Source organism: Dromaius novaehollandiae, chromosome 3 (genome assembly GCF_036370855.1).
Source record: "Dromaius novaehollandiae isolate bDroNov1 chromosome 3, bDroNov1.hap1, whole genome shotgun sequence".
Lineage (NCBI taxonomy): Eukaryota > Metazoa > Chordata > Aves > Casuariiformes > Dromaiidae > Dromaius > Dromaius novaehollandiae.
The window spans coordinates 67,093,400-67,107,620 of NC_088100.1; the positions used below are offsets into that span (position 1 = coordinate 67,093,400).

Genomic DNA, 14,221 nt, shown 5'->3' on the forward strand with positions numbered 1-14,221 from the left:
GCCTGCTTGGCTGGTTATTGATCCTCCTGTGGTTTGGTGCAAGCCTTAAGTTAACAGATGCACCATTCTTGCCTTGACATAAAATGGCCATTGATAGGGATTTCTGAGTTTTGAAACCTACTCCTTTCTTTGAGTTAGATAAACATGTTGCCCTATAAGGCACATCCTTTTTTTAGAGCTTTAAGAAAGACTGCTATTATGAAGAAATTTTGAGAGAAGCACGCTATATTGTCTGGAGGCTGAGCCAGATTTTATTAAATATAGTCAACAGTCATTTGGTCTCTGCTTTATGATTTTCTGCATTTTTGAAAAGTATCTAAAGGTTGATTTAAATTTTACAGTATATAATCAATTTATACTGTCAAATATGTGCAATGCTACCATTAAATAGGCTTGTTTATGACAGTTCCAGATAACGGTGTGAAACCCCCTTTCTGTGCAACATTTAGAATCACCTAAGTAGGAGATAGATGAGAAGCAAGTAGATCATCTCTTTGATCCCTTATCAGTTTCCAGTTTCTGTAAAAGATGAGGTGGAAGACATCTCGTATTACCAAAGAGAAAATCCCCATCTGAAGCTGACTATCGTTCCATCTAGAAGCAAAATAAATGCAAATTGTGTAAGTGCTTAAAAATGAAGGCAACCCTAGAATGAGGTATGGGAGATCCTTTCAGAATCCTGTTCTCATTTCTTGAGCAACAGTTTAGGGAGGCAAAAGTCCCTCTGATGCTCTCTCCATCCTTAGTCTGAAAACCTGGGAAATAGAAGTTTATAATGCTGTAGTAATATTGTGTTATATGTATTGTGTATTTTTTTCTGAGCTGAAGATACTTACAGTATGGAAATACTGCCACGATGGTTTATCTTTTAGCATACACAGTATTACTAAACATGTGGTTAAAATATGGGGGCTTCATTTCAGCTGCTGATTTGTTGTACTTGCTTTCAAATACATGATCTATTGATGTGTTGACCTTACCTTTCCATTAAGAATTCAAATGTTGTAATTATATATATGAAATTCCTGAAGTTTATAATTTTATATCTGTGATAACTGTACTGTATTATGATACTTCATCATATTTTGCTTTTAAATGAAGTATATGTTTTGGTTTTATATTCAACAACAGCTACATCCACAGTTGGATAAAAGCTGCCTCTCTCATGAAGAAATCTCTTCCTGGGACAAAAGGTGCTTTCACTTTATTCAGTGCCCTTGTGCATATTGATGCTTGAATGTCAAGCATTGTATAGATCAAAGCGGTATTTAATTTGTATTTTCCTCCAAAAGGTTAGCTCATACAGTTTCATACAGTGATAAGCTGCGATATTTTACCTTGCAGTGAACATGTCTTTTCTGGATTGTCATTTTGTTTTAGTGTTCTCATCTCAAAAGGGGGTGTTCTTTTACCTAAATCAGACTTGCCATACTTGTTGCAGGTTTTATTACAGGTTTGTTATGGGTTTATTAACCAATATTAATCCACTTAAATGCAATTAGTTTTCTAACTTAGATGACTTGGAAGCAGTTCTAAGTAATGCCTTCACTGAGTCAAATAAAATTTCATGGGCCTCATAAAAAGTTACTGTGTTATAAACTGTTACTACAGTAAATATTCAGTTCTTTGAAATGCAGCATTAATTTTGATCCCATTGTGGATATACATGCACTCCCAATGTATGTAAGGAAAGCAATTTTCAAAGAACCAGTTCCAATACAGTAAGTAATCACTGTTCCTTCTCTGAGCACACATCAGTATGGATACTTCTGGGGATCCCTGCTGGGTGGTATCTTCTTAGAATCAGCTACATTATTCAGTGAAACATGGCTCTTCCTAACTTGGTATTAGATCTAGTAACTAAGTGCAGTTAATCAATAGAATGATTAACAAATATACTTTGCATCATCCATATAGTTGTTTCAGCATTGTCTGTTATCAAAACATTTTTGAAGTAGATAGAAGAGTTTGCTTGAGCTATGATGGAATGGACCTTAGAAGTCAAAAGGCTAGGCACCCAGCCAGTTGGTAATTCAGTGAGACACAATACGTTATCTGTTTTGACAGTCTTTGTGGTTAAGTAGTCTGGCTCTTGTAATACCTAACTGTTTATAAATAGAAACAAAGAAGTCAAAGGATCTGGTCTTGAAAGCATAATAATACAGAGCTTTGGATATGGCTAGAGCTCACACAAACCTCTTTTCTTCGATGGAATGGGAAAAACAAGGTAAATAGATTGAGTGTAAGCCGAAAATGAAAACCACATTTGGTATGTGTTTCGCTTGAAGTTTCAATTATGCCTTAAAAAATGGGATATATTTGAGATCTGCAGTGAGGCCTGTAAATGTATTGCTCTTCTGACCAAGAAATTTGCCCTCAGGCAAAATGGTAGTCTGAGCACTGCTAGAAAACTATAGTAGAAGCATGTCTCTGTCCAGTTTGCATGTTGTGTGTAACAGAAAAAAAGTCCTGATTTCTCGTTTCTGTTTCTTGCTCCAGATGAAATTAAAGTATTTTAGCAAATAGATTTTCCATGTGAAATGTAGGAGAAGGACTGGAACCTCAACACAAGCCTCCAAAGACATCTGTGTGCTCTCTTTACACTGGCACAGCTCAACAGGAAGGATCCTAGCCTTTGGCATGGTCAGTAATACATCTCTTCTAGAAGGTGGGAACTCCTTTTGTGTTGAGATGGGTATGGAAGAAGGGTCCTGAGCAAGCAGTTTATTCACTGTGATATCGTATAAGAGTTTATACTCTTTTTTTTTTTTTAGTTTAATTCCTTTTTACTTTTAATTCGTTTTTACTTTAATTCCTCTTTTCCTAAACAGTCCCCTTGACTCCCCTTTTTTTAAATGTCTAACCCTTTGGGGGACTTCGATTAAATACCCATCTCACACAAGTAATTGACTTAAGTTACTTCAGTGTTGCATGTACACATCCTGCAGGAGAGAAATGGGATTCTAGATGTATTTCTTTCCATACTATTTCCAGTTATTTTTGCTTAGGCAACTTCCCACTTTGTACTCTGTTTCTTGTAAACTGAGTTTTGTGTGCACAGGTCAAGCTTGTGAATTCCACTTTGGGAAGTGGGTGTCTAAAAATCCTGTGCAGTGTCACACCTAACCACCTTGTGGATATAAGCCTAATCCATTCCAAGGTTTCCTGAATGCACAAGGAACAGCCCCATTTGGTGGTTCTCATGCTGAAGTAGTTTCAGGTCTGTGTGGAATACCTGCCCTGCTCTTGTGATAGGAGGACTGAGGGGCTCGCCCCCCTGCTCAGACTGTGCTGTGTGAAATTTGTAACTAGGCTGTCTGCTAGAATTCCTGGTTCATGAAAAGCTAGAGGTTGAATGTGACCTAGTCTCATCTGACCTTAGCAATAACCTTGAGGCTTAGTGAAATCAATGGAAGGGTTATAGAAGGTCTTGGTTTTGCTGCAGGAGAGAATTTCTAAATAATCCTGGCTCATTCCCATCAAAAATAGACATTTGGACTCTGAGTGTCCTTAGTGGAAAACATTTATCTCCAAAATCCGCTCTTGACTGAAAACCCCCCTATAATTTGGTGACACATTTCCATGGTGGCTTCTCACAGTAGTGACAGACTTGGGATGTCTCTGAAGTTGCTGCTGACTAGAGGATGGTACAGCAGCCTGCCATGCATGTGGCATCAATTTTCCTTCCTGTAAAGAACCACAAATATTGTAAAAGAGCAAGAGTTCACTGTGTAATGCATGGGAAACAATTGTCAGTCAGAACTGAATGTGTCAGGACAGGAATCCCAAAAGAGCAAGTCAGTAGATCTGAATTCAGGGACTCTTGTGTGAAGTTTGTAGGTGGTCTGGACCTGGGAAGTCCATATCCTATTCCAGTGGTGTCGATGGCTAGTGATATAATAGATTATAGCCAGATTATAAATAAATGGGCAATGTGTATAAACCACCAACATTTATGGACATTAATTATCTATGTCATCAACATTTTTGTGTTGTGAGGATGGGGCCAGAATATTGGAATGTACTTATTTATTAATTGTTTTGGAAAGAGTATGTATTCTGCAAGTCAGAATCGTAAGTACCGTATATGAAATCTGGTAGTAGTATCAGATGCGTGTACTTGGATATATGGCCTTACTCTCTGGCATAATGTTTTGAATCTGAGTATGGTTTCATCATGGACAGCATATCTGGTGGTAAGCTCTCATTTTCATAGAGACCATTCTGGCCCATGTTACACAAACACTGCTGCAAGTGTTAGCTGGAGAAACTTGATTTATGTGAATCTTCTGCGTGAGGTAACTACTCTGGAGGGCAATCACTCAAACAGGATGGTCAGTTGCTGTCCGGGTGGTGACAGGAGTCTCCATTGCAAACCTCCTTGTAACAATATTTTCGGCACGATCAGATCAGACTCCCTGGACTGTTGCTTGCTGGATTCTCATAACCCAGCTGGCTTGTGGTCCCATGTCACCGGTCCAGTGTGAGCATGATCAGTTTCTATTGATTAGTTAAAACCATCTTAACTCTGTACAAAAATTGTCCTATCCCATCACAAACACATCTGAATATACAAATAGTGTCTATCAGTTCAGCAGTTGGTTCATGCGTGCAAAGCAGGAAGTGCCTGGGTTGTTCCCAGGACTGCCCAGAGTTCCCTGCCGTGCCATGTCCTCTCGCACAGTCGATTATCTTGTTAACCAAAGCCGGGACTGTCTGGGGAGTTCTTCTATCCACCGCTCTCTTCCCTGGTGGAGCTGGGGCCGCCTGGGGCGGGCTGCTTTCGCTATCAGTCGGTTATCTCATCTCAACAGAAACTGGCTGGGGAGTTCCTGGGACTGCCCAGGGAGTTCCTAGTGATGACTCAGCATGCCGAGCATGTTTATCGGCACAGCCCTTATACTCAGCTGCATTACAATTATAACTATAGTATTAATTTATAGTGCACTGCACCTACCTGGTGCACACAGTGATTATCGGTAGCCACTAAGAGGTTCAGCTGAGTATTGCTGATACTGTCCATTTCCTGATGTGATCTACCCCAGGACCGGTAGACCATGTCTCTTGATAGGCATGGATGCCTTTTTTCTGTGTTGCGCTGCCACATCTACAGGCTGGTACTTTGTGCTTTTCCTGCCATGCAGAACCCAAAACACCACACCTGCTATTAATAGCACTGGTGTCCAGTGCCACAGGTAGCCAGCTTTCACAAAGATGAGGTCTTTTTTCTGGACTTACCTGCTACTTTCATAAGTGTTTCAACAGACGTTCTTCTGTTCAAATCCAAAGCAGAACTTGAGGAACTAAGACTCAAACTCAGTGTTATTCCTGTCATTGATGTGCTGAGAGAAAGACCTTAGTTTCCATAACAGCAGAAATGATGCTGAATATCATTGTATTTCTCAGGCAGCTGAGGAGCCCTCCCTCCCAGGATCTCCACTGATGCACTTCCTGGGCTGCAGTGACTTCCTGCAGCTCTCCCTGCCCCGATTCCCTGCTGTCTCTTCCCACTCAGATACATTTTCTGGCTTTGCTTGCTTGTTCTCCAAGCATAAAGTCTGACACAAGTTATTGAAAGTAATTGGGAGATTTTTGGAAAAGGATTAGTCTGAAAAATAAAAGTACTTACAAACGAAGTAAAAATTTAAGATTTCTTCAGTGGTAGTGTTGCTCAAAATCAGAATTTGCTGTTCAATATTATGAATTAAGGTTATGAACAGTCAAGGTGGGAAGGATATAGTGGACAAACTCTATAAAAGCTGTAAAGCTTCAGAACTCGTTAACGCTAGTTGGTTGGCACAGGCAGATGAGCTAGTCAGAATTAAAGTATCTAGCCATTAGAAAATTTTGAAAGATACAGTAAGGCAAAAAAGGTCTTTGAAAGATACAAGCAATATGAGCTGCATAAGAAAAAACATGTTTGTATTTATACTAACAGTAGTATGGCTGCATTTGGAGGGAAAGAAAAGGTCTGTGCTATTTCTCTAAGAAAGCTGGGAGTGTTTTCCTAGTATGCAGCTGAAATAGCTATCACTATAAGTAAGAGCACATATGCATGGAAAACAGCATGATCTAATGACTAGAGAACTGCCTAGAGTTCAGAGCACTTGAGTTCATTTTCTGGATCCCCTGCTGACTTGCTGTGAGACGGTGACCGTCTCACTTCTCTGTGCTTCACTTTCATCAATGGAAAATAAGGAAACAAATCCTTAATTTCCTTTGAGACTTATTCATGAGAAAGACAATGTAAGCGGGGAAGCATTATTATCTGGGATTGAAATGCCACACACGTAGTGAAATTTAAAGATTAACCCTTCCATATTATTTAGTTTAAATTCAGTTATCTTATGTCCGGGGTATTCCATGTTTTTGTTTGACATATAAGATAAGGAACACTTTCTTTTTCTTGAATTACATACAACTCTTTATAACTTACAGTGCTTTGCTTGAAGTGTTTTGTAAATAGTCTTGCTTTTGAGTATAGTACAACGTCAGATCACCTTTCATTGAACCACTTGCTATATAATTAATGTACAAAAATGAGTCCTCTCATCCTTTTTTCAAGTGAACCTTGAATAGCAACATCCTTTGCTGTGATCTAAATACAAAACATCCTTATTTTAGTAATACCTTTTTTTATGAGAATATTTTATCCTCCCATCATAAATTCTGTTTCAGCTGCTGCAGCAGTGAGCAGAGGAAGAAAAGTTGCTTTAAGCAAAAGCTGAAGATTACCATGACTGCAGACTTGAGCTGTTTTTCACAGTGTGGGTTTGAGACTGACTTAGCTTGTGTGCTGTTGGTAGGTTGGATGGATGAAGAGGCAGCATTAAGCTCTCAGTGTTTCCTTCCTTAACCTTCCCTGGGGAGAGGGACAATTGCCTGACTGAGAAGATGTCAGTTAATAGTCTGCCTTGCTGAACTGGTGTGAGAATTCATTCATTACTGTTTTTATAGTGCTCTGAAAACAGAGGAATTAAAATATTTTATTTCCTATAGACATGGTAAGGCAGTGTTGAGGGTGATGTCTCAGAAGATTTTAATGCCTTTTCCATTTGCATTTCCATGTTTGTCATCATATTGCTGAGATACGTCAATCATTGCCATTTATAAATTCAGCAATTTAGAAGTCAGCTGTTACCTTATTGATTATAAAAGGGGAGAAATAAAAAGCAAAAGCAGTGACACTTAATAACTTCTATGTAGTTTGTTTTCAGATTCAATGCATCAAAATTACTTCCCCCTAGTGGTTTTCAAACAGTATTTAAAACATTTAAGAAGTTGGTGCAGTGCAGAAATTTCTAAAGTATTGAGAAAGACGTTGCTTTGAGAAAGTTCCATTTTAATCAAATTTAATTTCTTTTGGGGGTAATACACTTACACAGTTCTAGGGACTTTCCAGCCATCAGAAACCCTATCCTAAAGCTCAGTTTAGCACAGACAGCTGCAGAACAAGTCTTAGCTTCTTAGCTAGCTATCCCAAACATTGTCTAGAGAGCTGCCATTCCTGCCTGCCTTGTTGACTGCAGGGCCACTGCAGGGCTACTGCTGAAGAGACAGTACCAATCATGCTGAAATGTGTAAAATTAGCATTTAAGCCAAAATAATGACATAACCTTCTGTGCAGTGTATAATCCTAATAAGGTTAAGCTTTAGCAAAGAAAAGCATAAAAGATATAACCTAATAAAATCATGATCTATTCTGAATAAACTGTGTTATACATGTTTGCTGAATGGATTATATAAGTTTAATGAAATTATACTGTCTTATAAGCAGGATACAGTAAGTAGTAATGGCAGCTTTTCTATATACAATGCAAGAAAGTAAGGGAGAAAATGGGCATTATTAGGAAATGAGTTTAGTCAAAACAATTTAAAATCAAAAAGATAAAGATAAAAATAGAATAATAATTTATTAAACTTAGTGCTTCTTTCAGTGTCTTAGGTAGGATTAAAATAAAAAATCCAGACATTTGTAATTCAAAAATATCCAGAAAGGTACATGTAGTTTTTAGAGGAAGAAGGAAGAACACGGATGATGTGTGGTTGGAGAAGAGTGGTACAGCTGAAAAGCTTAAGATCTGAGGAAATTTAACACACTCTCAGCATCTGGTCAAATTTTTATTTATATTGCTGTAGTATATTCTGTTTCTCCATTCCATCGTTTCATATGATCCATGGTAGTGGATTCCATGCTGTTCGCACTTTTGAGCCAGATGGCATATACTCTGTCATGCTGATACCATGCTGGAAATGTCATCTATGCAACACAGCTGAGGTATAGTAGCACTTTAAAACAAGTTTCTCAATTGTTGTCCACTATGACAATTTTTTATTGTGGGTATTTTACCCATGTAAAAAGCATACCTAAATATGCTTTTTGACTTTAAAAATTAAAGCATTTCCAAACATTTTTGATAGTTTCACAAATTTCAGCTTAGTCTGTTGTAGTAGGGAATTGTACATGTCTTTCTAAAAATACTACTAATAGGTACTGCTTTTAAAACTACTTTAGCACAGCCACATTGCCTCTCCAAGAACTATTCTGCGTCTGTTTGAAAACAATTACCAGAGAGTCAAGAATCATATTGTCTGAGACTTACCTCCCCAGTAAATGTAACATAATAAGTTTTTTTCGTGGATGAAGTAGAGGGAAGATAAAGAGTGAAAGGAAGAGGTGGCTGCAGTATGATTATAGCACATATCAGGAATTTTTTTTTATTTCATTTGCTGATAATTGTGAAGCATAACAGACTGAGAGGCAGTGCTATAAAAATTACATTTTAGGAGCCCACGTTTATTTTGGTTTTCTGCTTTCTTATTTAAGTTGCTTAGTTTACAAAAAAAAACAAGGTTGCTCTTCAGTCTGCCCAGGTGACAGCTCATCTTGTCTGCCGGCAGGCAGAATTTTAAAATGCATCTCTCCTCTTGGAAGCACAAGGTTGGATTAAAATACATAGCTATATCCTCTTTCCATAGTTCATAGTAGGTACTTACGTACTTAGGCTTAAATGTTTCAATACCTGCAAAAACTAGACCCAAGAATCAAACAGGTTTCTTTTCCATGTGTAATAATTCCGTAGTTGACTTTATGCTTTTGTGTATCTGTAAAATCTCATTTGTTTAAAACCCTGTGCTTGGTTACGTTCGGACAATCCTGGTAGGCTTCAAAGAACAAGACTACAAGAGGTTAGGTAGAGAGTAGAGGATGATGTTTAAAGGAGTCCCTGGACTTACATTGTATGGCAAGGAATTAGGCATGTTATATAAGCTCTGAGTCATGTCATATGACTCGATCATGAAAATGAACTTAGGTCTCCTTATTAGTCCTCACATGCGACATCCTGCTTAGGGGAGCCTTTCCTTCCCTCACTGCAGGCTGTGAAGGGGAAGGTGAGGCCAGTGCTAGATATTTGTAAGGCTGTCCATCACTGTGGAATCTCTGCACTTACCAAATTTCAAACAGCTTTTCTGATAGAAAAAGTGTAATGATTTACTAGTGGAATTTAAGTTTTAATTTTGCGTGGGTGAAAGAGAAAGGAGAAATATCTATTTCAAGTTCCCTAACCAACAAACAGTTCAAAGTCAAATGTGTTTAGTACTCCTTTGGCCTATTCTCTTTCTGTTCCCAGGTCCCTTACTTTCTGCCTGTACGTTGTGTATTTGCTTTCTCAGACCACTGGCTTTTGATGGTCCAGGTCTGTGTGCTTCTCCTGTGCTGGAGGGGCCTTTCACATTGTTGAAGCCTGCTTCAACAAGCCAAGGGAACAAAAATGGCCATAGGAGTGCAGTCTGTGTGGAAGAAGATTACTTCCAAACTGATACAAGGGCTGGCTTTGTGCCACAGCTTAAGTCAACTAGTGAATCTCCTAGAGTGATGCTGTTCTTCTGCCCCGGTCTTTAAAATACAAGTCGTCTTCCCCATTCCTTGCAAAGAAGCAATGACTCTTTCAAGTAATTTACAGTATTTTTCCAGGTGTTTGCACTTCAACTTTAATTACTGTATATGTCGTAATTTGACATATTACGCTGACCTGTATTTTAATACTTAGAAAGGTGTTGGCTCTTGCTTTTATTTCTTTGTGTCTTTATTTCATTTGTCTATAAACGCAAAGATTCGTTTTTCCTTATCTAAAGTTGGTGTTGCTTTTCTGATATTAAGATTTAGCGCTTGGCTATGTATTGTTCAGCTTCTGCTTGCTACTAAAACTGAAAAAAGTACAGAGAGCGGAAAAGAAGTGACAAGAATAAAAGTAACATGTCTGTGGGTAATAACAGAATGGCTGTGGTCAAGAGGAACCAGTAGCTTCATGCAGTCAAGAGTAGTAACAGATTTAATAAACAGTTATAGCCCATGGCTTCGTTCTGTAAACCCAGTGCATCTTCTGTAGAAAATACTTTGTTACCCTTGACTTACCTGCACTTGCTCAGCATATTTCAGCTTCAGATTGGGGTGTCATAGGATGCAAACTGTCCACCACAGGTGCCTGTTTACTGACAGATACACAACAATCCAAACCAAGTATGGTCCCAAAATACTGAGTCCAATCAGTTGTGTTTACAGTGGGCAAACAGATAAAAATCTAGCCTAAATTATTTCAGAGTTTCTTAAAACACAGTCACCCTAATTGCTGAAGCATAATACGTTTGTATATCAGATAATAATGTCTAGAGGCTGGCAGAATGAAAGCAAAAGTGACAAAAGGTGACGAGGAGTGGTAACAGATACTCTAAGGTTATTAATCATATTCTGATTGTTTCAAAGGAAAATCAGACCATGTTCTATATACAGCAAATTGCAAAATGTGAAATATATGGGAAATTACAGCTTTAAGCAGTTTGATTTCACATACTGGTAGAGCTGAACTTTTGTTTTTTATTGCTGCTGCCAATACCAGAGTCCTGCACACGGTGCTGTGGGCCCACCGCAGACACCTTAGTGGTTTCAAGTATGAATTAGTCTCCCTATAAAATAGGTTATATCTGCAAACTCTTCAGACTTCCTTAAATGCAGTATTACCTTTTAGTAGTGGAAACTTGCCTGGGTGAGAGAGGTACAGATACCTAATGTATACACATGCAGGCACTTTATGTGTAAACATGGGCATTCTGGAGTGTATTAAAGTTCCTTCATTTTCCATGCTGTTTTGTTATTTTTTATTTATTTCTTGCCTGTTTCTAGTATGTTTTATTCTGGCAGTCCTCTCTATTTGCCAGCCTACTCAGATGCATTATTACAGAAAGGGGTATATGATAATCCTTAAAATAATAAATTGAAGAACAGTGAATTGTCCATTATCAAAGGCAGATAGAGGAAAAAATACCCATGAATAATAGTAGTGCTTCCACAGCTTGTTCCAGTTGTTCTGCCCTGAGCTCTAAGGAATGCTTCTGGTTACATGAGTTAGCTTGAAAGAGTATCAGACCACAGGCAATGAAATCTTAAATTCAATGCATTTAATAGGAGTTTTCTGCCTTGTTAAGAATAGTGACAGAATTTCCATTGACCTCAGTTGTGCAGAGATTTTATCTGCACTGTGGAGCTCTGCAGAACAATAGAGGAAGGATTCTTCATGGCTTGGAGAAAGGTTTACAAGGAAATATATTTTCTGTCATTCCACCTGAAAGGCTAAGACTCTAAGGAGTCGAGTTAGGGGTGGTGTGGAGAGGTCGTTGGCTGCTATCCTTCAGTGAGCATCTTGTGACAAAATGGCCTTCCTGAAGCAATTCTCAATTTTCCCATAGGAGACAGATATATACAATTAGTTTTCTTGATTCTAATCATTCATAAGGAGCACTAAAAACCGTTCTGATATTTAATTTAAACAGATATCACTGCCTGAGAAGGTTTCTTGGTTGCTTGTTTTCATACTTCAATTCATAACAGGGTTTTTTTTGTTGTATCTTAAAAAGTTATTTCTCTGCTAAGAGTTCTGTATTACTGAAATACCCATAGATTGTCATTGCCATTCATTTTCATTACATATCAAAGCCTTATAGGTATTAAAGTATCAACCACATTACCGTTTGCCCCTCTAGACTTCAGTGGAAAAAATGGGGGTTGCAGTATGCTAACATTTTATGCCTATTTTAATGACTTATTTTTGAGGACTCCACTTAAAAATTTCTGCCTCTTTCTCACTGTTACGTGGTGTAAGGAAGGTGTGGCTGTTTTCTGTCAAATTTGTATTTGTCATTTTCTAAATCACTGTTTTCCTTCAGACTGTGCTTAGAGGCAAAAATTGGAAAGTATTTCCTCTGTTGTGCTGTTATTGCTTACATTTCCAAGAAAAAAAATAGGGCAATTAATTGTTTAACATCTTGGGACTGTTCCATGTATAGATTGACCACCTGCAGATATTCAAAAGGAGGTCCTTGTTTTGAAAAGGGGATCCGAAATCTGAGGTAGCATCAGGGCATTTTGGAGAATGTTGGTTAGAGGGAGTTTCTACTCCCTTGCTGTGAACTTTTCACATCTATTCTGCAGAAGTCATACTAAAGAGCATGGACTTTAAAAACTCGTTTCAAACCATAAACCACCAATAGCTGTATGTTATGCTTTTCCTGTGCCAGACCCACAAAGGATGTAAATTGTTACTGACTCTGGCTGTTCAATTTATTCTGCTGAGACTCATGCAGTTCGGGAGGTCCTCAGTTTAATCCTAGATGTTGACAGTTGTCGGAAGAATATTCCTACACATTCTAGAAAGGAAAGAAAGTATTATAACTAATGTACATAAGTTATTTGTGTGAATAAGCTAGACATGTTTCTCCCTGAACACTATGGGATTTTTTCATTGGTCCTCAATGATCAACAATTCTCAGTAAACATGTACTTTTCTCTTTCTCGTATGGGTTTTTCTGATACTTTTTTGTTTTATTCTTCACTGTCTTCATAGAATAGTTTACTTATACCTACTCGCTAAAATCTTGGGTACTTTATTTCCCTCTAGGAATTTTCAGTTATTCACTATGATATCATTACATTTTCCCTTGAAACGCTGTGTTCATAGCAGGATAATGGGGAGAGAAGTTGTTCAGTTTATGATTGACTAGTGGATGTACCGTTTCAATTCCCTTGGAAAGTGGGTGTGAGACTGAGTATATGGTACTTTGGATAGATATCATTTCAGGAAATCATAGTTAGAGCTGCAAACAGTCTATTAGTCACACGTCCAAGCCCTGCCAGTGTAATATTGTTCCCTGCAGTACATTATTGAATGTTTTGTCCAATATCAGTTTGAATGACTCAAGCAATGAGGCTTTCACCACTTCCTCTGAGAAGCTGTTCCATGGTCTAATAGAACTCACTGTTAGGAAATATTTCCTGGTACTCAGCCTGAACTTTTTTACACCCAGATTGATCTCATTTCTGTTAGATATACTTTTTTTCAATCCTGTCTTAAATCTTTTTCCTTCTTTGGCATTCACACTCTTGAGTGAATAGTAGACGGCTGTCATACCTTCTCTTAAGTAAAGCAAATACACAATTAGTTCTTCTATTCCTTCCCTCCAAATAGGCCATCTGTTTGGTAGAAGAAAGCGCTGAATATGAGGAGATTTTTTTTCCTACTAAAAGCTGGTTTCAAACACATAATATGAAAAAATGCATTATGAGTTCATATGATTATGTGGCTCCAAGGAGTCCCAAATTTTATTTAAAATGTCTTTCAAGAGTTAGGTAGAAGCTGATAACTTTTCCAAGCAGTTGTTTGAAATAATACCTAATTCTAACTCAATATACAGTTCTAACACTAGTAGTCTGCTGTGTTTCATGGCTTCAGGGAATGTTCTGTAATGTTGCTTCATCTATGTTCTGTGCTATTCATCAAGTAAAATATATGTATCTGCATCGTGGAGAGGGGAGAGCACCAGCAGCAAAAATGCAAATAGCTCCTGTATGATGATGATGATGACACAGGATATTCAGGGGTCATTTGAAAGTCTGTCACTCACAGCTTTACAGCCAAACTTTACAAGTATTTGCTTGTATCATTCTGCATCTTGGCCACATTGTTCAGGTTATACAACAGTTATTAAGGTAGAGAATGTACTTTATTGCATCCAACCATTACATGTTTCTGGATTTCTTTCTAGTAGTCAACATCTGTTTGGTATTGAAGTGTCCAATATTATGTTATTCTAACTTCCTCACTTTTTCCCTCCCTCCTCCTTCTTCCGTACCGTATTCCAAATTTGGGGCCACTATCCTAAGGGTTTT

The 14,221-nt window shown here is 38.0% G+C and overlaps 1 protein-coding gene across 3 annotated transcripts in view; it reads left to right on the top strand.

Annotated features, from left to right (window-relative positions):
* Positions 1–14,221, top strand: part of AIG1 (androgen induced 1) — a 130,057-nt gene that overhangs the window by 25,471 nt on the left and 90,365 nt on the right. Inside the window, exon 1 of one of the 3 annotated variants that reach the window (XM_064509073.1) lies at positions 2,625–2,643. The exons of the other annotated variants lie outside the window; for them this stretch is intronic. Coding sequence (XP_064365143.1) covers positions 2,641–2,643 — 3 coding nt within the window. The 5' untranslated portion in view covers positions 2,625–2,640. Of the gene's footprint in view, positions 1–2,624; positions 2,644–14,221 lie in introns of those variants that run through there. 3 annotated transcript variants of the gene reach the window in all.